Source organism: Manis javanica, chromosome 5 (assembly GCF_040802235.1).
Source record: "Manis javanica isolate MJ-LG chromosome 5, MJ_LKY, whole genome shotgun sequence".
NCBI lineage: Eukaryota > Metazoa > Chordata > Mammalia > Pholidota > Manidae > Manis > Manis javanica.
The window spans coordinates 24,766,474-24,791,193 of NC_133160.1; the positions used below are offsets into that span (position 1 = coordinate 24,766,474).

Consider the following 24,720-nt stretch of genomic DNA (forward strand, 5'->3'; position numbering starts at 1 on the left):
ACAGGCTATGCTATAAAGCGCGCACACAGATTATCTGATTTACCCTGCAGAACAACCCCAAAGGGTGCGTGAGGCTATCACATACACCTTACAGAGAGGTGAAAGAGGTAGGCTCAAGGATGCCTAACAGCTAGTAGGTGGTGAAGGGAGGATTCAACACCCAGGGAGCCTACATGCTCTTGACCACTACTTAACTCTCTCTCCTACATACTGAGGAAATTCTAGGCTTTTTTTTTTCTTAATTCTACAAACGTGGAATCTGCCTCTTTAGGGACTGCCTTCCACCTCCTGTGTGGCATCTGCTAGAGCCTTGCCCAAAGCACTCGGACTTCTGACAGACCGTGTCCAGGGGCACCAGGAGAAGCTTGCCTAGGCCAGTCTCATCTTTTCTGTTCTAGGCCTAGAGCTAAGTATTTCCCCTCTCTGTGGCCCCAAGTGCTCTTGACTTGTGCAGGCAGCTCCCCCAGCTCTTTGAGCACACTCAGACACTCTACCTTGTTGACATCTGTGAAGCCAAGCCGGTAGCCGTGTTCAAACTGCACATCTTTTTCCTTCTTCTTGTCATCGCCGTCACGGTTGGAGTAAAGCTCCAGCCGGGTAGCCACAGGTAGGTTGTCGGCAATGCTGGAAACCCAAGGCCCCACTCAGTCCCTCTGGACCACCTCTCCCATCACTGCCCTCCCATACATGAACTCAAGGGAGGCAGGGAGCACAGGGCACCTTACAGGTGGACATAGTAGTCCTCTGTGATCCGCTCGGCTACAAGCCGACTCTGTTCCACGTTCAGGGTCAATGGCTTGTTGGACTGGCTGCACAGAACCTCACATTTCTTTTCGCTGTTCATGAGAACCTGGAAAGGGGTGTTGACAATCCGGTCCCCTCTCAGCACCTCTCCTGCCATAAGAGAGACAGATGGAGCTCATAGCTTCAGCCCTGAGGCTGCTGAGGTCAGCAGAGCCATGGAGATGCAGGGCCGACTTGCAGGGCCATCAGCGGTTCCCAGCTTGGCACTTAATGTTCTACCCCATCTGTTCATGTCAAGCTTGCCCACATAATTCCCACCTGTTGCCCTTGCCTCCCCCTTTGTGTTCTTGTACCACAAGACTCTTTAGAGCACATCGAACATGCCATGTTATTCTAGGCCTCTGGGCTTCATGTCATTTCCTTTGCCTGGAGTGGCATTCCCCACCTCATGTTCCTGGGAAACTCCTTCCCTTTCTTCAGGCTCAGCTTCTATTTCACTCTGGGAAGCCCTTCCTAACCTTCTGAGGACTGAGCTCATCTCTCCCTCCTCTGATTTCCCTCTATACAGAGGCAGCAACATTGTGCAGTGGAGAGAGGGCCACCTGCTACTGAACTCAGACTCTGCCACTCACTAGCTTATCAGTCTTGGTAAGTTACTTAACCTCAATAAGCCTCAATCTTCTTATCTGTAAAATGGGAATAATAGTAGTACCTGTCTCACAGTTACAATGAGAAATAAAGTACCAGGCACAGAGAAGGCACACAACTATTTTTATCATCAGCAATACCTCTGTACCTTTTCATATGTCAGCGGTGTGACTTTGGACAACGGGTTGATATATTAAGTTTCTGCCACCCCTACTTGACTATTAACTCTTGAAGGGCAGACAATGTTTCCTGTTTATGTCTGTGTCTTTAGATACTAGTTCAGGCAGGGAGGGAAGGAGGTAAAATTCAGCAATGAAACTTTTAGTCAAAATGTGTCTTTACTCAATAAACTGGCACATCCCTTACTTGCCTACTGCCTAAGATAACCTACTGCCAGATGTTATGCTAACAGGCACTGAGCAGTTAAGGGCTGTCAACTAAAACCAATGGCACTTTCATTCTGAGATGCTGTAACAATCCTATTGGGATGATATGAACTGGGGCAAGTGGAAGGAGACCAACCAAAGCGAACAGGAGGGACTAATCCCGGCACCCACACTTGGTCCAACACTTGTCTACTGGTGTGGCCCAGCTTGATGTGGCACTCCCTGCCTAGTCATTAGTTCATTCATTCACTCCAAACAGATACTGGGTGTTGGTTATGTGCTGGGTCCTAAAGACATAGTGCTGAACAGACACTGAACATACTCATGGAGATTATAGTCTAGTGGGAAGACAGACTTTGATTAAATAATCAATATAATGAGAATAGATCATATAACAAGAGGGTTTACTCTACACCTGAGGGGCAACAGCTCTAGGAAAGCTCCTCCAAAGGAGTGATGCTTGAAATGAGCTCTCAAGGAAGAGAGGTGTTAAGCAGGTCAAGAGATAAGGGAAGAATATACTAGACAGAAGGAACAGTATGTGTGAAGGCCCCTTAGGGATGGGAGAAGCACAGTCAACTTGAGACACCTGTGTGCAATGCAGACAGCAAGTGGGAGAGTGACTTGAGGTGAACTGGAGAGCTGGGCTGGGGCTGGACCTTTGGAGCCTGGGCCTCAAGGCCACACTGGAAGTGCGATCATTATCTAGAGAGCAATGAAAGCCAATGACAGGTTTCTAACAGGAGTGGCGGAAGACATTAACTGATTCTGGCTGCAGAAAGATCATTCTGGTTGTTCTGTGAAAAAAACAGAGAGGATGCAAGGCAATGGCTAGGGGTGACAGCAGCCAGTCATGCAAGTGAGCGATGACAGTGGGTGGACTAGAGGGTGTGCTGAGGGTGGGAACAAGCACACGGGTCAGGAGCTACTAAGGAGGTGAAATCTAGGGGACCTGGTGCTGACTGACACAAGGGATGAGTGAGGAATGGTGCATACTAGGAAGGCTGAGGTTTCTACAACTGGTTCTAGGTGGGAACCAGAACCACCTTGGATGTCAAGCAGGTAGTTAGATATCCAAATTTAGGGCTCAGAGGAGAGGTCAGGGCTGTAGCCAGAAGCTGTGAGTTGCCTTGGCAGGTATGGATGAGGACACCCAGGAGAGGGGGAGGGTGAAGAGGCACCCAGATATAATCTTCCCCTCTTTCCTCTACTTTAGAAGCCTCGTCATGCATGTGAGTCTGAAAAACCCAGGGATAGGATGGCCAGTGAAGAGCCAGGACACCAGTAAGACATGTGCATGGTCCACTGCTAAAGTAACTCAGGCCATCCTCTGCCATTTTATAGATGACAACAGTGAACTAGACAGGGACAGTGACCTGCCTATGATCACATGAGGGGACTGTGGTGATGCTAAATCCCTGGGCCGTTTCCTCTACACCGTACCCTGCGGCACACGTCTTTTCAGATCAACAAGGAGCCCTTCCAACTTGAAGAGAGGAAGGACATACAGAGAGAGGAACAGGGCCACAGACTAAATACGGCAGGTATCACTTCTTGATATTTAGAAATTAAATTTAAACCAAGAAAGAGGACATATTGGTCTGGAACAGCTCATTTCTAATACAGAACTATTCCTCTTAACTTTCCAAAGGTGGGAGCAGAAAGCCAGCCAGGAAAAATCAGCAAGGGGCTATGACTATGGTCCTCCTAATAGAGTCTGATGTTGAGCTCCAGTACCTCCACCACAGAAATCCCAATACACACCATGATATGAATCCCATCAAAGTGACAATCATGAACAAGCCCTCAGACAGCCCAAAAGAACCTTTCTGGGGAGAGCAGCCTGGATGACAGAAAAGGAATTCTGTCTTTAGAGGTTAAAAAAACCCTTGGGTTAATATCTGGATTTCTCTACCTACTAGCCACATGACCCGGAACAAGTCTTTCAAACCCTTGAAGCTGGTGTTCCCTCTACTATGAAATGGGACAGTCATATTTGGCTTTGCAGAGTTACTGTAAGAATCAACTAAGAGAGTGTGCAGAAAATGATGCCTAGGGGTATGGACTCTGAAGCCAGAGTTCCAGGGTTCTGCCACATACTACATGGGAAACCTGGGGCAAGTGACTTCACCTCCTTGTGCCTCAATTCCCTCATCTGTCGTACAGGGATAGTAAGAGCAGACACCACATAGCACTGATGTGAGAATTAACTAAGTTCAAGCACAGAAGTGTCTAGAACAATGCCCAGCTCATTAGAAGAGCCCATACATACTAATGGTGATGATGATGATGCCAATGCAGAGTACAAGGCTTGTATTCCAACAGGCCCTCAATCAAGGATGTGTTTGCTCCATGCAGGTATGATAGTAACATTTACCAGATACCTACTATGTATCAGACACTGGTCAGAAGTGGTAGAGAGAAAGGGGAACGTAAGACATGATTCCTCCCCTCAAAGAGCCCCAAGGCATGAAAGGAAGCCCCACACAAAAACAGAATGAGATACAACATGGCAGGTAACTTTTGTACACAAGAGCTTCCATTTCTATGAGGTAGGAGCATTCGTCAGTTTCATGCAAGATGTGGCAGAGGCTCAAAGAGGCTAAGGTCACCCAGTATCACATGGCGATGTGCCCAACTACTGAGCCTTGGGCTGCCAAGGAATCCACACCAGCTCACAGGGGAAAAGGGGAGCTGCTGTGAAGGCCTGGTGTCAGGAGGCCTGAGGGCCAAGTGGGTCAAAGCTTCCCAGGCAGAGGCAAGGTGGCCAGGGCATGGTGTGGTGTGGAGAGGGAAAAAAGGGTAATAAGCAGCAGGCAGGAGAAGCAGTCCAGACAGTCAGCACAAGTTAGCTTAAGCCCCGAGACCAATCTCTGTTCCACAGCACAAGGCAAGACTTAGGGACAGGTGGTGCTTGCTGCCTGCTTCTGGCTAAGCTGGACCCAAGGCCTGCCTCTAGCTGGTTCAGGACACCCAGTAACTGGCAGTAGATCCACTCGTCAGGTAGGGGCTCTGGAAACACCTGAGCCATGGGTGGCCCTGACAGAGAAGGTAGTGTTTGCAGAGGTCCACTCAAGAATCAGTTCTCCCCGTTCTCCTTCCTAAGCTGTAACAGAAAAGGAAAGTCTCCATGAGGTCAGCGAGAGCATCTTTCCACATTTTTATCTCCAGGACTTAATCTTGAGACGGGTACAGAGTAAGCACTAATCATTGTATCATGGATAGAGGCCTCCAAATAACCTTCCCTTTAACCCTGAAATTCTACCAAATGGAGAATATCTCAATTAGAATAAGTGGTTACTATTTATGAAACACATATGCTAGACAGTGTGTACACGGGTGCTTCACATATTATCTGTGTAACTTAGCAGGAATTATGGTGCTATCTCTGCCTCCTGAGGGCCAGAGGTAATCACTCTTTTCATTAAAAGCAGAGGTTACAGAAACCAGAAGAGAAGGGATGTCTAGGAATCAAGGGAAAGCCAGTCTGAGCAGAAGCCAAGGGCTCCAACTCTGAAGCCAGACTATGTGGATCCCAAACCCAGTTTAGCCATTAATTAACAGTGTAATGACAGGCAAGTCACTTAACCTGCAAAATGGGAATACCAACAACTACCTCCCTAGGGCTGTTCTGAAGATTAAATAAGCTAAAATGTGTGTAAACTAGGCAGAATGGCATCCAGCACACAGTTAAGTGTTATGTAACGATTAAGTGCTATTATCACTGTGAAAAAATCTGGGTTCCCCTTCCGGACAGGCTGACAACAGTGTGAGAGAAGAACTTACCCAGGTTCTCTGCCTTGTAGGTTATTTTGCTAGGCTGGCAGAAGGGCAGTGAGTAGTATTCATAAGGTAGTTGGGTTCGAGAGCTGGTGAGCTTCACGGCCTAGTGGGAGAAGAGAGGCCATTATTCCCCAACCCAGAAACCAAGATCGTTTCAGTTACCCTCACTGACACCACACTCTAGTATACTTGGTAATATTATCTAATAAGCAAACTAACTGCAGCAGACACAGCTCTAAAAGCTGTATACTATACTGCCTACAGTTCTGAATTATTTCATCTTTCATTAGTTTAGACTACATTACAGATTTTGTTTAAAATCACAATTAAATTCAATATATACTGGGAGTCTTCAATATGCTGATATCCTTTTATCTTACAATTTCACTTCTGGACATCTTTCCTAAGGAAAGAATTCCAAATGAGGAAAAACCTTTAGGAATAAAGAGGTTCACTCCTTATTCATAACTAGAGTTCTCTTTGGTCTCCAGTTCCTGGAGCCTGTCAAGGTCTCTCCTGCCTCAGACTTTGAACCTGTGGCTCCTCTTGGCCTCCCCCTCCTATTTAGGTCTCAGTTGAAGTCTCCTCACTTGGAAATCCTTCCCTGATCATCTCCTCTGAAGCAATTCCCATCTTCTCTATTTCAATACTTACAGCTTCCTTTGTAGCATTTCTGATCAATATAATTATTTTGTTTACATGTCATTTTTCAAAATCAGTCTCCCCCACTAGAATTTAAGAATTAAGCTCCATAAGGGCAAGGACCATGTGTGTCTCATTCACCTCTGTAATCCCAGTGCCTACAGAGCTAGGTACACAGTAGGCACTCTCATTAAATGTTTATTGAATGACTGAACAGAGGGGAAAAATGGAGTAACAAGCCCCCCACAATGGGCAAATGGTCAATAAACCATAATACTTTCATTCCATTAAATATTATGTAACCACTAAGAAGGAAGTGTAAAAAGACCATTAAGGACAATGTTTAGGAAATGATGCAAGCACAAAGAATATAGCTCTGTAAATGGTAACAGCCAAAGACGATGCCCAAATCACTGATAAAATAGAACCAATCATATTGCAAGAAATAAATTTTAATCTAAATGCAACTATAATTATCTTTGCTATTTAGTATTATCAACCATTCTTCATATCATCTTAAAGTGTAAATAATTTTTAGAATCTAGGCCTACAATCCTTATTTAAAACTCTTGCTTTAGAATTAGGGATTTTTGGATTCTAAAATGGTAATGTGGTATAATAAACCATAGGTTTTGTAATATCCCAGCTGGGTCTGAAGCAGTACCCCATATTTAATTGACTATTTGTGCTTCGAAATGCAAAAATATTCATACTAGGTGGGATAAACAAACAAGTCAGGTCTTGCGTACTACTAGCTTAGAAATGGGTTCCAGAGCTTTTTAGATGTAGGATTGAAGGATAGAGGACTTCTATTAAGCATTTCATGAATTGCTGAGGCAAAATAGCCAAAATGTTATTGTCTAACAGCCTGTTATTTTGTATTTCTTAGCATTCCGTCTTTCAGGGCAATCAAAAAAGAATTCACATTACAAAGATGGAGTCCCAACTTTATGCTCCCTCCTATCCTGTCCCTTCCCATCCAAGGTGTCCACTCTCACACCCCTGGCTTGGCAGGCCTGGAAGCCAGAGCCAGCCTGTCTTCTCTACGATAAGCTTTGCTCTGGAGGGGGCTTTTGACAGAGGCACTGGAGGAAGATGCTGGGTGGTTAAGAGATGGGACTTTCAACTACCCAATGTCTTCCTCACCACGTGACAGGAAGGTCTGTTCACTTCCCTGGGCCTCAGTTTCCTCATCTGTAAAATGCACAGTACATCTATAAACATACAGTATCTGCCTCAGAGGGTTCTTGGGAATCATCCTGAGCTAAGGCATGCATAATGACTGATATTTAAATAACCCTCAATAAATGTTACAAGTTTGACTCCCAAGGAGGAGAGATACTCACAATGAAACACATGCAATGTTGCATATACTCATTACATAGTTCTAAATGCAGACACTTCTAATAGTCATTTCTGAGACATATTTATGCATCCTGCCTGGGTATGTACTAGAAGCTAGTGACACAGCAATGATTAAGACAGATAAGGTCCCAGCCCTTTTAGAACTTGATTCATGGCAGTTTTCATTTTTCCATAAATGTATTATTTATATTTTTAACTTTTGAAGTGGTTAACTTCCCTGGATATTCAGAAGCTGCTTGTATCTCCCAATATGTATGATGTGTAGCAATATGAAATTTTGCTGATACCTAAAATGTGGTGGCAAACAAAGGGGCATGTATACGATAGCACATCACATGGCTGGCCCTTTGTGACTTATCTTCTGCTTCTCCTTTTGAACACTGTGATGTTCGGGACAGGATAAAAACTTTATTTTTACACAATTTCACTGCTTTGTATTTGCACAGACCAGAAAAGACATGCTTTACACATCAACATGGTAATAAAGCAAGAAATATACCTTTATTTTAGAAGAATTTATGTTTTCAAGACTTTATAAGTTTTGCCAGCTCTTTTTACAGAATCAGTAAGGATCTGAAGGATCTCAAAATTTTCAACTATGTGTTATTTTCCTTATGGGGGACCTACGTGGTAGTTAAGAAGCTGAGGATTTATAGAAGGGTAAGAATGCCAAGCACCCTGCAGTGCTAACACTACACAGACAAAAGACTAAGAAAATACACCAAAGTATTAAGAATGGTTATATTTGGGTGACAGTAAAGGGAATCCCTTTAGCTGGAAGTCCTTATACAAAGTTACACCCCTTCCCTGGTAGTGGTCCGTATCCAATGACTGGCTCAAGGAGAGATACAGAGAGCCAGTCCTCGCGCCTCAATCTGGAACAACTCTGAAGGACCAGCATTCCAGTTTCAGAGCTTCCCATGGGCATCTGTTGTGCCACACAGCTTAACATCAAGCTCTGGGCAGTCCTGATTTCCTCAGTCCATCCCAAGTGCTGACCCTGAGAGCCTACCTAAAAAATTTCCTGCACCAAATCTCCACCTGAGAGTTTTCCTGGGAAATGAGATCCAAGAAGATCCATCACCACCCCAAATCCTGCCTGAGGCTCTGAGATTGCCACCAAGAATCCATTGCTGTGGAGACATTAATCAAGGTGTCCAGCTTGCCCACTGCCCCTGATCAGTATTTTAAGTAACTCTTCCATGCCCTGCCACAGTTGACTGACCCCACAGGTGTGCATCTAGTCTGAAAAGGTGAGTTGGCCCAGTGGGAGAGCTTCTCTTTCAACTGATTTAGGGCACTGTTTTCCAAACCCTAATTATTCATGCACCAATTTGCCCTATTTACCACTTATTCCACTATTTACTTGGCTCTGACTCATTTTTTAGGTAAATACACTTATTTAAGAAGCAAACATACTGCTATTAAAAATGGAAAACCAAAAATGACCGCATGAAATCATGAGTTTAAGTACTACATATACTTTCTATTATGCATGAAAAGAAAATAGCTATTACAATAGAATGTTATTTGTCAACCACTTAAAATCACTTCCTATACCACCACTCAGTTGTGCAAGACATGATTTGGAAATACTGAACTGGAGAATCCAGCTGGTGGCAGGAGTTAAAATTGAAAAAAGAGGCCGTAATAGGCTGTGTATGGACAATGTGAGTTATGCAGAGAAAGCTGGTAACGGAGAGGAGAACGGAGTAGATGAAGGAGGGAGGCAGAGAAGTCACAGAGGAAGAGGCAGGTTGAGAGAGACAAAGACACAGGAAGAGATGGAGACAGAGACACACACACACGAGAGATGCAGACACATCCGAGAGTGAGAGCAAAAGAAAATAGACACAGAAAGAACCATGGTGACAAAGAGAAAAAGAGAGACAGAAAGAACACACTCACACAGGCAAAGTTACAGAGAGCCAGAGGCAGAGGAAGAGACGAAGAGCAGACTTCCTGGCAATGTGGGCCTCCCCAGGGTACTCTACTTACAGCCTGCACAGCACACATGAACCTTCTTCCTCCCAGGCCCTGGCCCTGGTCTTTGTTTTCTGCAACCACAGGAGGGGTGTGACCAGCTCACCATGGTTCTCTAGCCAGGCTGCCTGGCACAGAGGCTCCCACAGTCCAGGAACACACTTACCTTGATTTCTACAGGGTCGTTCTGGTGGAAGTTGATTGGCGCGACCCCAGGGACATAGAAGGCGCTTGTGTCACACGTGAGACAGAGAAGCAGCAGGGACCATGGCAACCAGTCCTGCTTGGAAGAGGAGAGGCCGCAGCTGGGTGGGGGGAAGAAGTGGACATCTCTCGGGGCAGATCCAGCCATCCCATCTTTATGTCTGCTTTAGCCGACTCAGTCTCATTCCCGCTCTGAGAAACCTGAGGCCCTTCCAAATGTCCCCAAGAGCGCTACAAGGCACGGATTCTGCACTTCCCAAAATGAGTCATGAAATAAGTGAAGTCATTAAAATCGGGGCAAAAGGGAAGACTGTCTCCCCACCCTGGATCAATGTTCTTTTAACCATTTTACCATGTGTCACTCTCCTGTGTAACCGGCAGGACACAACACTCTACAATGTTCCGCTGAGTCCCATTTCTCTAACCAGCAACAGGCTCCCACTATCAGTAAGCTCTGACGTTACCATACGCTGTCCTATAAGCCTCCTCCAAGACTACTGACCTCATCACCTCCTGCTCTCGCTACACTGGCCTTCTTGTTGTCTCTGGAGAGCATGGCCTTCTCTACTCCATCACCTTTACTGTTCCCACAGATACCTGCAGGCTCATCTCGTTCCTTATTTCATCCAGGGCTTTCTCAGATGTCACTACCTCAGAGAAGCCTTCATCGACTACTCTACCTAAAGAGCATCCTCAGAGCTCCTGTTACCCATTCTCTACCCCCTTATTCCAGTTCACTTCTCCTCATGGGCTTATCTATTTGACATGTGTATGTATTTATTTGTGTATTATCTGTCCCCCTCCATTCAAATGTAGTCTCTGCGGGAGCAGGGATTGTGGCCCCAGTGCCTGGCACAGAGTAGGCTCTCAGTGAATAATCTACATGCAGGATGGTCACCTAGGAACCCAAGGTAAGAAAGATCAATTACTAGCCTCAAGAAATGCACTCCATCAAAGCATTTATTTTCCTTCATTAGTAACATGCTTCACCCCCTCAAGGAACTAGAAGAGCTTCCTGACTCTCTCTGCCTGGTTTGAAGAAGGAACTTTTCTACCACCTCGACCACTAACTCAATCACACTTCTGCAGCTGCCTTCTTTCTCCACCCTTTATTGCTGTGGCATTTCAGACCCTCATCTCCTCCCACTGGACACAGGCCACAGACTCCTGATCACTTTGCCTCTGAAGCCCCCTATTCTTCAAGTTATCCCCCACCTCCAACACACTCATGATTCTTTTTGGAACTCAGTTTTATAGGTAATTAGAATCACTCAGGAGGCTTGCCAAAAATGTTGGCTCATGTGCATTTTTACCAAAGGCACAAGTTGAGAAAACATGGCTTTAAAAGTTTGAGGTTCTGAGCTAAAGGCCCTTTTGGCTGACACAAAGCTTGGTCAAAGTCTGAAAAGCAATAAATTCACAGGATGCTTTCCCCCTGATATGTTGTGAAGGTTTATAAGTATCTGCCAGCTAATGTTCATGATGAAATGAAACAAGAATTTGGTCCCAATAAAAAGAGTGAAAAATGGCTAAGACGGCTGTATTGTATTTGGTAATCAGAAAGTCATAGAATCAGGGATGAGAGCAGGATCTTTAAAAAAAATTACAAGATGGGAAGGTAGAAAATTGCCTCATGGGGTAGGATTCTATATAGGAAGACAGTATTCCCCCCCCATCCTTTTTTTTTTAAACTTTTTAAATAAACTTAGATTTATGAAGATACTATGAGAGTTCCCATACACTCTTCAGCTAGTTTCCTCTAATGTTAATATCCTACATAGCCATGGGTAAGTAAGGCTTTTAAAAAATAACTACTTAATTTTGCACAGCAAAGGACACCATCTATAGAACAAAAAGGCATCTTCTAGTATGGAAGAATATATTAGTAAACGATTTAATTGATAAGGGGTTAACATCCAAAATATATAAAGAACTCACATGCCTCAACACTCAAAAAACAAATAACCCAATTAAAAAATGGGCAGAGGATGTGAACAGACACTTCTCCAAAGAAGAAATACGGAAGGCCAAAAGGCACATGAAAAGATGCTCCACATCGCTAATCATCAGGGAAATGCAAATTGAAACCACAATGAGGTATCACCTCACACCAGTTAGGATGGCCAACATCCAAAAGACAAGAAATAACAAATGCTGGTGAGGATGTAGAGAAAGGGGTACTTTACTACACTCTTGGTGAGAATGTAAATTAGTTAAAACATTAGGGAAAGCAATATGGAGGTTTCTCAAAAAACTAAAAATAGAAGTATTATTTGATCCATTAATTCCACTCCTAGAAATTTACCCGAAAAAACAAGATCCCTGATTCAAAAAGACGTACACACCCATACGTTTATCGCTGCACTATTTACAATAGCCAAGATATGGAAGCAACCTAAGTGTCCATCAACAGATGAATGGATAAAGATGTGGTACACATTCACAATGGAATATTTTTCAGTCATAAAAAAGAACTCTTCCCATTTGCAACAACATGGATGGTTCTAGAGGGTATTACATGCTCAGTAAAATAAGCGAGGCAGAGAAAGACAAATACCAAATGATTTCACTCATTTGTGTAATATAAAAACAAAGCAAAACTGAAGGAACAAAATAGCAGCTGACTCACAGACACTGAGAAGGAACTAGTGGTTACCAAAGGGAGGGGTTGGGGATGGTGGGGGGCGGGGAAGAAGGGGATTAAGGCACACTATAATTCACAATCACAATATAGGTAGGTCACAGGGAAGGCAATACAGCAGAGAGAAGGCAATTAATGACTCTATAACACCTTACTATGTTGATAGTGACCACAGTGGAGGAGGGGGTGAGGATAACATGGGGGAATGTTGAAACCATTGTGTTATTTATGCGTAACCATCATAATATTGTCTATCAATAATACTTTGATTAAAAAATTAGCTTTAAAAGTAACATACAGTAAATAATTCAAGAAGTACTAGTGAGAATACCATGAAAAATAAATCTTCCTCCCATTTCAGCTCCCCATAGACAACTGCTATCACCAGTTCTTTGAAAATTTCTCTCGAGACATCCTATGGTGCATAAAGGGAAGGGTTTGGTAGTATGAGTTTACCTTGACTATAGCAACAATTCTTTCTTTTTGTCACAGAAAACATACCAGTGTGGGCTGGTTTCAGCATCTGATTTCCTCTTGATCAGAGGATTTCTTCTACCTGACTAGTCATCCTGGCCCTCCTTCTTTGGAACCCTGTGCTATGCTCACTGGTCAGTCCTTATAATGTGAGTGCTTTGTGTGAGAGAAATAAACCCTATCCTCTTTTCCCCTCTAATTCCTCTTTGTACTTGAATTCCAGTTAACTAAAATGCAAGGAAGATAAATCCTGTATTACTGGCATTAACTGCCATTCAAAAGTTGTTTAAAAAAACCTAAAACCACCGAAATCTGAATTTTTGGAAAACGATGCAAAAAGCAGACAATCCTCACAAAAAGATACTGTCAACAAACCACAAATCAATTTATCTTAAAAGAGCAACATATGAAAAATGGCAAAGAATATTTTCATAATATGCTAGAACCTTTAAGTAAATTGGCAACCAAAAGCAATTCAGAAGTTCAGTTTGAATTAATGACTGCATCAAGAATACCTTGTCAGTGTTTTGGTATTCTCACATGGCTGGAGGGATTTATAAACTAGAATACGTCTGTGGGACAATTAGGCATGCTGTATCAAAAGCCCCCCAAAAGTGCATATTTCTTGATCTTGCAATTCTACTTCCAGACGTGTTAAGAAAAATGTCAAATATGCCAGAATGTACATAAAAGAAAAGCATGTTCACTGTAGTATTATTTAAAATAGTGAAATACTTGCTACTTATAACAGTAAAATGTCCAGTATCAGTGTAATGAATTAAATTATGGTGTGTCCATTTATCCATTTATGTAGTCATTAAATATGATATATATATTTCTTGAGTGGGAATGTTCAAGCTTTAGATTTAAGTAGAAAAAGCAGGGTATAGAACACTGCACAGCAGGATTTCCCCCTTTTTAAAGAAAGTTATCTTTGAGAAAATGTTTAGGAGTCACAATGGGTTATCTGAGTGATAGACTTTTATCCTTTTACTGTTTATATGTGTTTAATAATTTTTATTAGGGGCTATATATAGTATTTATACCCCTTAATAAAAATAATCAGGCAAAAGAAAACATCACTGTTCTGAATACCCAGGTTTGAGTAATTCTAGATTGGTGTTGAAGGACTTCCACCTGCTGGCTCCAAGACACCTTTCCATCAGTACCTTTTCTTTCTAAGGTTTCAAGAAGACCCCAAGATTGTTCCTGCCTTTGGAGTGCAGACTCATTTAGTGAGGTTGCCTTCAAGCCCTTGCTCAGTCTATTTCTGACAGTTGTCCTCACCTTATTCAGGTCCTACCTACCATTGGAGGTCTAACTGAAATGTTTCTTCCTTCAAGAACCCCACATCCCCAACAAAGGGAATAATTCTTTCTTCTTTCCTTCCTTCCTTCCTTTTCAAAACACTTTGTACATATCTCTATGATGACACTAGAGGTAAGAGAATGGCAACTATCCAATACCCAAATGAATTTTCATACTTACACATGTTCAAAGGTTGCTGCTTAAGTTATTTGACAAATATTTAAATTTGTACTTGTTTAAGGTCTTCTTACAGCATTTTTCAAGTTGAATTATGGCTAAGTACCTCCCATCTGTCCACCTGTACTAATCACTTATCTAGCTTTATTGATAGGGGTTCTCAATAAATCCTTATCAAACAAATAATAAGCAGCAACAAATCTGTGATCCATAAAAATATAAAATTAGAGCCAAGATGGCGGCATGAGAAGGGCAGCAGAAATCTCCTCCCAAAACCACAGATATTTTTGAAAATACAACAAATACAACTATTCCTAAAAGAGAGACCAGTGGATACAGTACAACAGCCAGGCTACATCTACATCTGCGAGAACTCAGCAGAGCACGAAGGGGATAAGATACAAGCTGTGGCCCGGCAGCAACCAAGCACTCTTCCCACCCCAGCTCCCCAGCGGGAGGAAAGGAGTCAGAGAGGGAAGGGAGAGGGAGCCCAGGACTGCTAATCAACCAGCTCCAGTAATCCGCACTGGGAGTGCAGACACACATTGCACGGTGTACTGGATATGAGAGAAACGGGAAAGCAAAACTTGCAAGCGGGTCCCCACAACCGGCTCCCCTGGGACAAAAGAAAAGCGAGTGCTTTTTGAAAATCTTAAAGGGACAAGGGCCTCACAGCTGGACGGAAGCGTCTCAGCACACTCAGCCCAGCAGGCTGGGAATCCTGAGGAAATTCAGGCGCCCCAGTCCCCTGGGTGGGAACGCAGACCTGAAGCCCCTCACAACAATAAGCAGCCTGCCAGTCATTCCCCCAGATGGTGCAGACCCCGAAACAGCAGCCCAGCAGCCAGAGAGGGGCGGCGTGCACCCGCGGTGGTGGCAGAGCTGCCACTCCCTGCAGGGCTCTGGGCTGCCCTGATGGCGACTCTGCCCACAGCAGCATAGGGGATTAATCCGGAGGCTGCTCCAGGAGTGCAGGTAACCAACACAGGCAGTGGAGAAGGGCAAGGTGACGAGCAAACAGGAAAGGACTTTGTTCTCCCAGCTGACACACATGCTACCTGCCTACAGCTCCCTCTATCACCATGAAAGGGCAGAAGGATTTGGGCCAGTCCAGAATTACCCAGACAACCCCTGAGAGAGGGCCTAGGGAGATAGATTTAGCCAATCTTCCTGAAAAAGAATTAAAAAATAAAGGTCATAACCATGCTGATGGACCTGCAGAGAAATATGCAAGAGCTAAAGGAGCAAGTATGGAGGGAGACTACAGAAATAAAACAATCCCTGGAAGGACTTAAGAGCAGACTGGAAGAGGTGCAAGAGGCCATTAATGGAATAGAAATCAGAGAACAGGAACGCAGAGAAGCTGAGGCAGAGAGAGATAAAAGGATCTCCAAGAATGAAAGAATATGAAGAGAACTGTGTGACCAATCCAAATGGAACAATATTTGCATTATAGGAGGACCAGAAGAAGAAGAAGAGAGAAAAAGGGATAGAAAGTGTCTTTGAAGAAACAATTGCTGAAAACTTCCCCAAACTGGGGGAGGAAATAGTCTCTCAGACCATGGAGGCCCACAGAACCCAACACAAGGGACCCAAGGAGGACAACACCAAGACATATAATAATTAAAATGGCAAAGGTCAAAGACAAGGACAGAGTATTAAAGGCAGTCATAGAGAGAAAAAAGGTCATCTACAAAGGAAAACCCATCAGGCTATCATCAGACTTCTCAACAGAAACCTTACAGGCCAGAAGAGAATGGTATGATATATTTAATGCAATGAAACAGAAGGGCCTTGAACAAGAATACTATATCCAGCATGATTATCATTTAAATATGAAGGAGGGATTAAACAATTCCCAGACAAGCAAAAGTTGAGGGAATTTGCTTCCCACAAACCACCTCTACAGGGTATTTTAAAGGGACTGCTCTAGATGGAAGCACTCCTAAGGCTAAACAGATGTTAACAGAGAAAATTAAATCACACCAAAGAAATCAGACCAACCAAATACTAACTAAAGGCAAAAAATAAAATCAACTACCCACAAAAGCAGTCAAAGGAAACACAAAAGAGTATAGAATAAAACACCTAACATATAAAGAATGGAGGAGAAGGAATAAAAAGGCAGAGAAATAAAGAATCATCAGACTATGTTTATAATAGCTTAGTAAGAGAGTTAAGTTAGATGGCTAGATAGTAAAGAAGCTACCCTTGAACCTTTGGTAACCACGAATCTAAAGCCTGCAATGGCAATAAGTACATATCTTTCAATAATCACCCTAAATGTAAATGGACTGAATGCACCAATCAAAAGACACAGAGTAATAGAATGGATAAAAAAGCAAGACCCATCTATATGCTGCTTACAAGAGACTCACCTCAAACCAAAAGACATATACACAGACTAAAAGTCGAGGGATGGAAAAAGATATTTCATGCAAACAATAGGGAGAAAAAAGCAGGTGTTACAGTACTTGTATCAGACAAAATGGACTTCAAAATAAAGAAAGTAACAAGAGATAAAGAAGGACATTACATAATGATAAAGGGGTCAGTCCAATAAGAGGATATAACCATTATAAATATATATGCACCCAATACAGGAGCACCAACATGTGAAACAAATACTAACAGAATTAAAGGAGGAAACAGAATGCAATGCATTCGTCTAGGAGACTTCAACACACCACTCACTCCAAAGGACAAATCCACCAGATAGAGAATAAGTAAGGACACAGAGGCACTGAACAGATGGACTTAACAGACATCTACAGAACTCTACACCCAAAAGCAGCAGGATACACTTCTTCTCAAGTGCACATGGAACATTTTCCAGAATAGACCACATAGGGTATTATGCTCAGTGAAATAAGCCAGGCGGAGAAAGACAAGTATCAAATGATTTCACTCATCTGTGGAGTATAAGAACAAAGAAAAAACTGAAGGAGCAAAACAGCAGCAGACTCACAGAACCCAAGAATGGACTAACAGTTACCAAAGGGAAAGGGATGTGGAGGATGGGTGGGAAGGGAGGGATAAGGGGAGGGGCGGGGAAGAAAGGGGGCATTACGATTACCCTGTATAATGTGGGGTGGGGGCACGGGGAGGGCTGTGCAACACAGAGAAGACAAGTAGTGATTCTACAGCATCTTACTACGCTGATGGACAGTGACTGCAATGGGGTATATGGGGTGAACTTGGTGATGGGGGGAGTTTAGTAAACATAATATTCTTCATGTAATTGTAGACTAATGATACCAAATACATACATACATACATACATACATATATATAAAATCATCCACTCACAAAAGGTTGAATACTGTGGTTCTTAATATTTGTTCTATTCCCTTGAGAACATGTTTTTTAAAAAAATTCTCGGATTTAAGTTCTTGACTCATCTCTCTACCTGTTCAAGGACCTAGTTTGAGAATCTCTGAGATCATCTACTGCCCCTACACCCTATCTGTATGTACGTCTAGGATAGTGGATCTCAACCTTGATACATATTAGAATAATCTGGGTAGTAAATAGGTTAAAGTCCCAATCAAAAATTACAGAGTGGCTGAATGAATAAAAAAACAAGATCCAGCAATATGCTGTCTACAAGAGACCCACTTTAGATCTAAAGACACAAGCTGAAAGTGAAGATGTAGAAAATGAAATTCCATGTAAATAGTTAAAAGAAGAGTATCTATATCAGATGAAAGTTACTTTCAGTCAGAAACTGAGTCTAGAAACAAAGTTATCATATAATGACAAAAGGGTCATTCAACAAGATACTTGTGTAATTATATGCACTCAACGTCAGAGCATCTAAGTATATAATGCAAATGTTAACAAATCTGAAGGGAAAAAATGCAGCAATACAGTAACAGTAGAGGACTTCAACATCGTGCTTATACAAAACCCAGACAGAAAATCAATAAACAGCTGATTTGGACCACACTACATACCAAATGGACCTAACAGATACATAAGAACCTTCCACCCAACAGCAGAATACATATTCTTCTCAGGTGCACATGAAACATTCTCCAGGACAAACCACATGTCAGGTCACAAAACAAGTCTTAAACTCAGTTATATTGAAATCACTCCATGTATCTTTTGTGACTGCAATGGAATGAAATCAATAACAACAAATAATGGGAAAATCTGCAAATACGTAAAACTTAGACAACACATTCTCAAACAACCACTGAGTCAAAGAGAAAATCAAACGGGAATTCAAAAAGTATGTCAGACAAAAGAAAATGAAAATACAAGAAATGTTGTACTAAGAGGGAAGTTAACACTGATAAAAACCTACATTCAAAAAAAAAGAAAGATCTCAAACAACCCTTCAAGGAATTAGGAAAAGAACAAACTAAGCCCCAGGTTAGCTGAACACAAGAAATAAGAAAGATTAGAGCAGAAATAAATAAGAGAATTAAAAAAAATAGAAGAAACAATCAACAGAACTGAGTTCAATTTATCTTTGAGAAGATAAATTGACAAACCCTTAGAAATACCCTGAAGAAAAAGAGAGAAGACCTAAATAAATAAAATCAGGAATTAAAAAGGAGACATTATGACAGATGCCTCAGAAATAAAAGGGATCATAAGAGACTGTTATGGACAATAATACATCAACAAATTGGGTAACTTAGAAGAATGGATAAAATCCTAGAAAAATACACCTAATCAAAATGGAATCAAGAAAAAACAGTGTGGGGAAAATGGAAGTTCCTATGGCCAGGAGCCTACCTGAGCCTAAACTACTTAATGATGTAATTGGCCTACTGCTAGGCTAATGCTTCCACACTCATAGGCAGTAAGCTATTGCTGACTGAGTCACTTACTTAAAAAGTTCTGCCCAGTGCTTGGGTGGAGGCAGAGCCAGAGGTGCATTATGGATCTGCAGACTGCTGGATGCAAATGTGATTCTAGTGCTTGACTACCACCATGAGAATAAAGCCAGGTATAAATCTTTTTACCCCAAGAACTTTCTGTCATCATTTCTAGGACTCACTGAATCCACAGTGAACTTTTTTGGCTGAAACGCTCAGGCAAGACAAATAGAAAGCTTAACCTGACCAATAAAGAGATTGAATCAGTTATCAAAAAACCTCCAAACAAAGGAAAAAATTCAGATACAGATGGCTTCACAGGTGAGTTCTACCAAATATTCAAAGAAGAATTAATACCATGCCCTCTTAAACTCTTCAAAAAATAGAAGAGGGAACACCCAAACTGAGTTTATGAGGATAACATCATCCTGATACCAAAATCAGACAAAGAAAGCAAATGAAAACTACAGGCCAATATTCTTGATGAGCATAGATGCAAAAATTCTCAATAAAGTACTAACAAACCAAGTTTAACAACACATTAAAAGAAGCGTACACCAAGATCAAGTAGGATTTATCCCTGGGATGCAAGGATGTTTCAACACACACAAAGCAACACACACATTAACAAAATAAAGGGAAAAACTCACATGATCATTTTAATAGACACAATAAAAGCATTTGACAAAGTTCAACATCCTTTCATAATTCAAATCTCAACAGAATAGGTATAAAAGGAACTTACCTGTACACAATAAAGGCAATATATGAAAAGCCTATAATTAGTATTATTCTTTGCTAATCAAAAACATGTGTGTTCTGAATTTCTCCCTTTTGAAGCTAGACACCAGACCTTTCAGCCTTATCTGATATGTGATTTGAAGCCAGGGCAGAGGATTACAATCTCCTGTGGTTACTAAGCCAAATAAATCTAAGAAGTTACTCCAATCTATCTTTTGAAACAGAATCTTCCAACCTGAGCAGAGACAGTGCCCTGGGGAACTCAAGCACTCCCCGAGGAGCTTAGACTGAAGAGTAATGAAAAGCAAATCCTGAAAGACTTCAGTATGCTTTTGTTCCAAAGTCTCAAACCAATGTAGCAAGCAAACACACACAAAAAAACAAACAAAAAGACACAATAATGAGGATATTATGTAATACTCACCCTGGTGGAAAACAACACTAAAAAGCAATAAGAAGCCAGAGAGTCACCAAGCACCTACAAAATAAGTACAAGGCACTGTGGCACACAGTCACTTCCTTCCATTTATCAGGTCTGTATTTTACAAACACTGATGAATCATTCTTACAGCCACCTGGGGATTTTTCTCACCATTTTGCAGATGACTGCCAGTTAACCTGAGACCCAGATTAAATAACTTGCCCAGGGTCAGAATGTAGAGGAGCAGGTATGCTCTTTTCAGGCAGGTAATTGCATTAAAAGGTAAACATGTAATGATGATACTGGTAACAAGAGCAGTTAACATTTAGTGAATGCTGATTACGTGCCAGTCATAGTTCTAGGTTCTTTTCATATAATAATCCAATTAATCTTCACAATCCTATGAGGTAGAGACTCTAATTATTCTCATTTCACAGATGAAGAAACTGAGATTCAGAGAGGTGAAATAACACTGACTGGGTGAGGATTTATACCCAGGCAGTCTGATCCCGCTCTAACCAGTACAGAAATTATTTATCGAGCACTTAAGTATCAGGCACTGTGCCGGCCTCATGAATGCACACCCACTGGGAGCTTTCAGCTAGTTAGGGGACAGACACAAGACATCAACCAATCACCATGGCAGGTCCCAGATGCTAACAAGGGTGTGTTATCTCATTCGACTGGTTATGAGGCTAAGGAGCAGCCACATACCCAGTCTTGGTGGAGAAGGTGCAGATCTAAGAACTCAAGTCTACTCAAAGGCCTGAAAGGAAAGGAGAGGAAAGGGAGAAGTATTCCAGAAAGACCAAACACAGGCAACAAGGCCTGGGGACAACCATAAGTTCTTGGCAGGTACAGCAGTAGGCTGGTGCTTCTCAAACTTTGATGTGCATATAGATCACCTGGAGGCCTTGTTAAAATGCAGGTCTGATTCAGCAGGTCTGGGCTGGAACCTGAGATTTTGCATTTCTCCCAGGTGATGATGACATTTCTAGTTCATGGACCATCCCTTGAATAGAAAGCATGAATAGGTCTGTGTATACAGGAGGCTGGAAAACAGGTAAGGGACATGTCACACAAAAGCCATATTGCCGTCAATGCAGTGGGGAGATGCTGAAAAACTGGGATAAATCATACCTGCAGTTTTAAAGATTACTCTGGCTACCATGTGTGTGCATGTTTTAGGAGAAGGTGTGTGCATGTGCAGCACAGTTCTGCTATATGGACCTGGTAATGCCCAGTCTTAGATTTGACACCTAATAAGAATAAATGATATCACCTATAAATTCTTGGTCAGATGTGAAGAGAAGCAGTAACCCGGTGGGGAAACAGGTGTTAGGCAGCTGCCATGAGAGACTCCTAGATTCAACCCCCAGAGTGTCTTCTTCAGTAGGTCTGGAGCAGGGCCTGAGAATTTGCATTTCTAGCAAGTTCTCAGGAGTTGCTGATACTGCTGGTCTGGTCATGGTGTCACACTTTGGGACCCACTGGTGTAGCAGAAAAAGCACAGGCTTTGGGGGCCATACAGACATGAAATCAAATCCCAGACCCACCACTTCCTAGCTGTGTGACTTTGGGGAAGTTAATCATTCAACTCTTTGAGTCTTGGGTTTCTTATCTGTAAAATAGGAAAATAATACTAAACTCATGGCAGGGTGGTGGAGTGGTGCTGGTGTTAAGGATTAAATAAAGTGCATAAAGCACCTAGCACAGAGTAGGTGCTTGATGTAAGAGTGGCCTTGTTCTGAGTTGCACTGGAAGGCAGTACACTGCAAGGAGGGAGATGTAACCTCAATCTAAAGAACCTTCCAAGAGAGCTATCCAGCCAAGGAAAAGGCTATCACCATGAGCAAATCAAACAGAATCAGGGGACCACAGAAGGCAGTCAAAGATGACATCCCTGCCCCAGAGAGGGTGAACCAGAAACCTTATGGCCTCCTTGGAACCTCAAGAAACTCAAGAAATAAATGATTTCCTTAAAAATATGGGACATTCCATCAATGCAAGCAATCTAAAGGTAGACCAAAACAAAACAAAATTCCACCCAGAGTTGGGTTTCATAAAGACATTTTTTTGAAGAACCTCAGGGGTCAAGTAACCCAGTTTAGAGATGGGAAGTGACACCTACCATCATATAGCAAGTTATCTGCAGAGTAAAGAAAGCCAAGATGCACCAAACCTGGCAGAGCTGAGTGATCAGAAGTGTGACACAATAGCGGGAGCCATGCTCAGGAACAATTCGAGGTCATGATTAGAGGTGCCCAGAGAAAAATTGCTACGGCAGAGGAACTGCTTTTTGTGTCCCTTTATCCTCCAATTCTTGTCCTCTCCTATTTTTTATTTCTTTGTCCATTCCTCAATTCAATGCTTTCTACTAATAAAAAATCCACTGTAATCAGTTTGGTGTTTATCCTTTACTTCAAGACTATCTTGAGCAGAAGAATAATGAAGGCAGATTAGTTCTACTAAATATTAAAATACAGAGCTACCCAAACTATTTGGTACTGGAAAAGACAGAAAACTTTTAAGCATACAAGTTGAAACAGAATAAGTATTGGAAGAAAACAGATATATTTTTAACCAACCTTGACATGGAAAGTGTTCTAAGAATGAAACAAAATCCAGAAGCTATGAAGAAAAAGGAAATAAAGGAAGAAGGAATGAAAAAACTATACACCATGGAGAAAAAGATAATATAAGTAAAAATATTTACTACACACCTGACAAAGAACTAATTTCTTCAATATACCAAGAGCTCTAACAAACCAATGAAGGATAGATAACCCTAAAGAATATGAATGGGCAGTTAAAAATACAAAAAAACTTCAAAAAGTCAAACACAAAAAGATGTTCAACATCATTCATAATGAAAATATACAAATCAATGACATCTAATTTTTACCTGTCAGATTGCAAAGCTTTGAAATCTGAATATACTAAATATAGGTAAACTGGTAGTCTTTGGAAAGGGCAATTTAGCGATATTTACTTAAATAGAAGTAGAACTATTACTGAAGGACTGGCAACATAAGTTATTAAGTAGAAAAAAGTACGATGCACAGATGTATAGCATAATTTCATTTGTCTAAATAAATTTTTTAAAAGCATGTACAAAAGCCAAAGACAAGAAAAAGAAACTACACAAATATATCTCATGAACACACACAGAAAAATCCTTAACAAAATATCAGCAAATCAAATCCAGCAACATATAAAAAAGTTTATACGTCATGACAAAGTAAAATTTATTGCAGAATGCAAGGGTGGCTTAATACCTGAAAATCAACTAATGGTATATACCATACAAACAAAAAGAACAAAAACCATACAATCATCACAATAGACACAGAAAAAGTACTTGACGAAATCCAACACATTCGTGATGAAAACACTCAACAAACTAGGAATAAAAAGGAACTTCCTCAATCAGATAAAGGGCAGCTATGAAAAACCCACAGCCAACATCATAGCTAATGGCAAAAGGCTGAATGCTTGCTTCCTCCTAAGATGAGGAACAAAGCACAGATACCCACTATCTGTATTTGCTATTTATATCAAACATTGTGCCTTAAATGCAAATAGCATGCACTAAAGTAAATAGTTAATCAAAAGCATCCAGAAGGAAAAGAAGTAAAAGTGCTTTTATTTGAAGATTACATATCTTGTACTAGAAAACCCTAAGGAACCCACAAAACTACTAGAATTAATAAACAAGTCAAGCAAGGTCACAGCTACAAGATCAATATATAAAAATGAATTACACTTCTACATACTACCAACAAACCATTCAAAAATAAAATTAGTAGTTCCATTTACAACAGCTTCAAAAAGAATATAATATTTAGGAATAAGTTTTAAAAGGATTTTTATACTGAAAATTACAAAACATTGCTGAGAGGAATGAAAGAGCTAAATAATTGGAAACATTCAATGTTCATGGATTGAAAGACTCAATATTGTTAGGACGACAATTCTCCCCAAACTGATTTATAGATTTAATGCAATCTCTATTAAAATCCCAGCAGGCTTTTTTGTAGAAACTGACCAGCTGACCCTAAAATTTATATGGAAACACAAGGGACCCAGAACATCCAACAACTTTAAAGAAAACAAAATTGGAGGACAATACTGCCCAGTTTCTAAGCTCATTATAAAGCTACAGTAATCAAGATAGTGTGGTAAGGAAAAGCATAAGGACCAATGGAACGGAATTAAAAGTCCAGAAATAAATCTTTACATTTACAGGAAATTGATTTTCAACAAAGTTGCTAAGGCAATTCAAAAGGGGAAAGGATAGTCTTTTCAACAAATGGTGCTTGGACAACTGGGTGGTCGTTTGCAAATGGACCTCACACCATACACAAAAAT

At 41.5% G+C, this 24,720-nt stretch overlaps 1 protein-coding gene across 3 annotated transcripts in view; it reads right to left on the reverse strand.

Moving 5' to 3' along the window:
• TM9SF4 (transmembrane 9 superfamily member 4) overlaps nucleotides 1-24,720 on the reverse strand; it is a 53,781-nt gene that overhangs the window by 19,238 nt on the left and 9,823 nt on the right. For 2 of the 3 annotated variants that reach the window (XM_017660639.3, XM_073236745.1), the window contains exons 2-5: nucleotides 9,718-9,831; nucleotides 5,565-5,664; nucleotides 726-894; nucleotides 495-624 (exon numbers count right to left, since the gene is read on the reverse strand). In XM_017660639.3, coding sequence (XP_017516128.1) covers nucleotides 495-624; nucleotides 726-894; nucleotides 5,565-5,664; nucleotides 9,718-9,831 — 513 coding nt within the window. Of the gene's footprint in view, nucleotides 1-494; nucleotides 625-725; nucleotides 895-5,564; nucleotides 5,665-9,717; nucleotides 9,832-21,254; nucleotides 21,402-24,720 lie in introns of all 3 variants that reach the window. The other variant, XM_037004625.2, reaches the window with a different exon arrangement.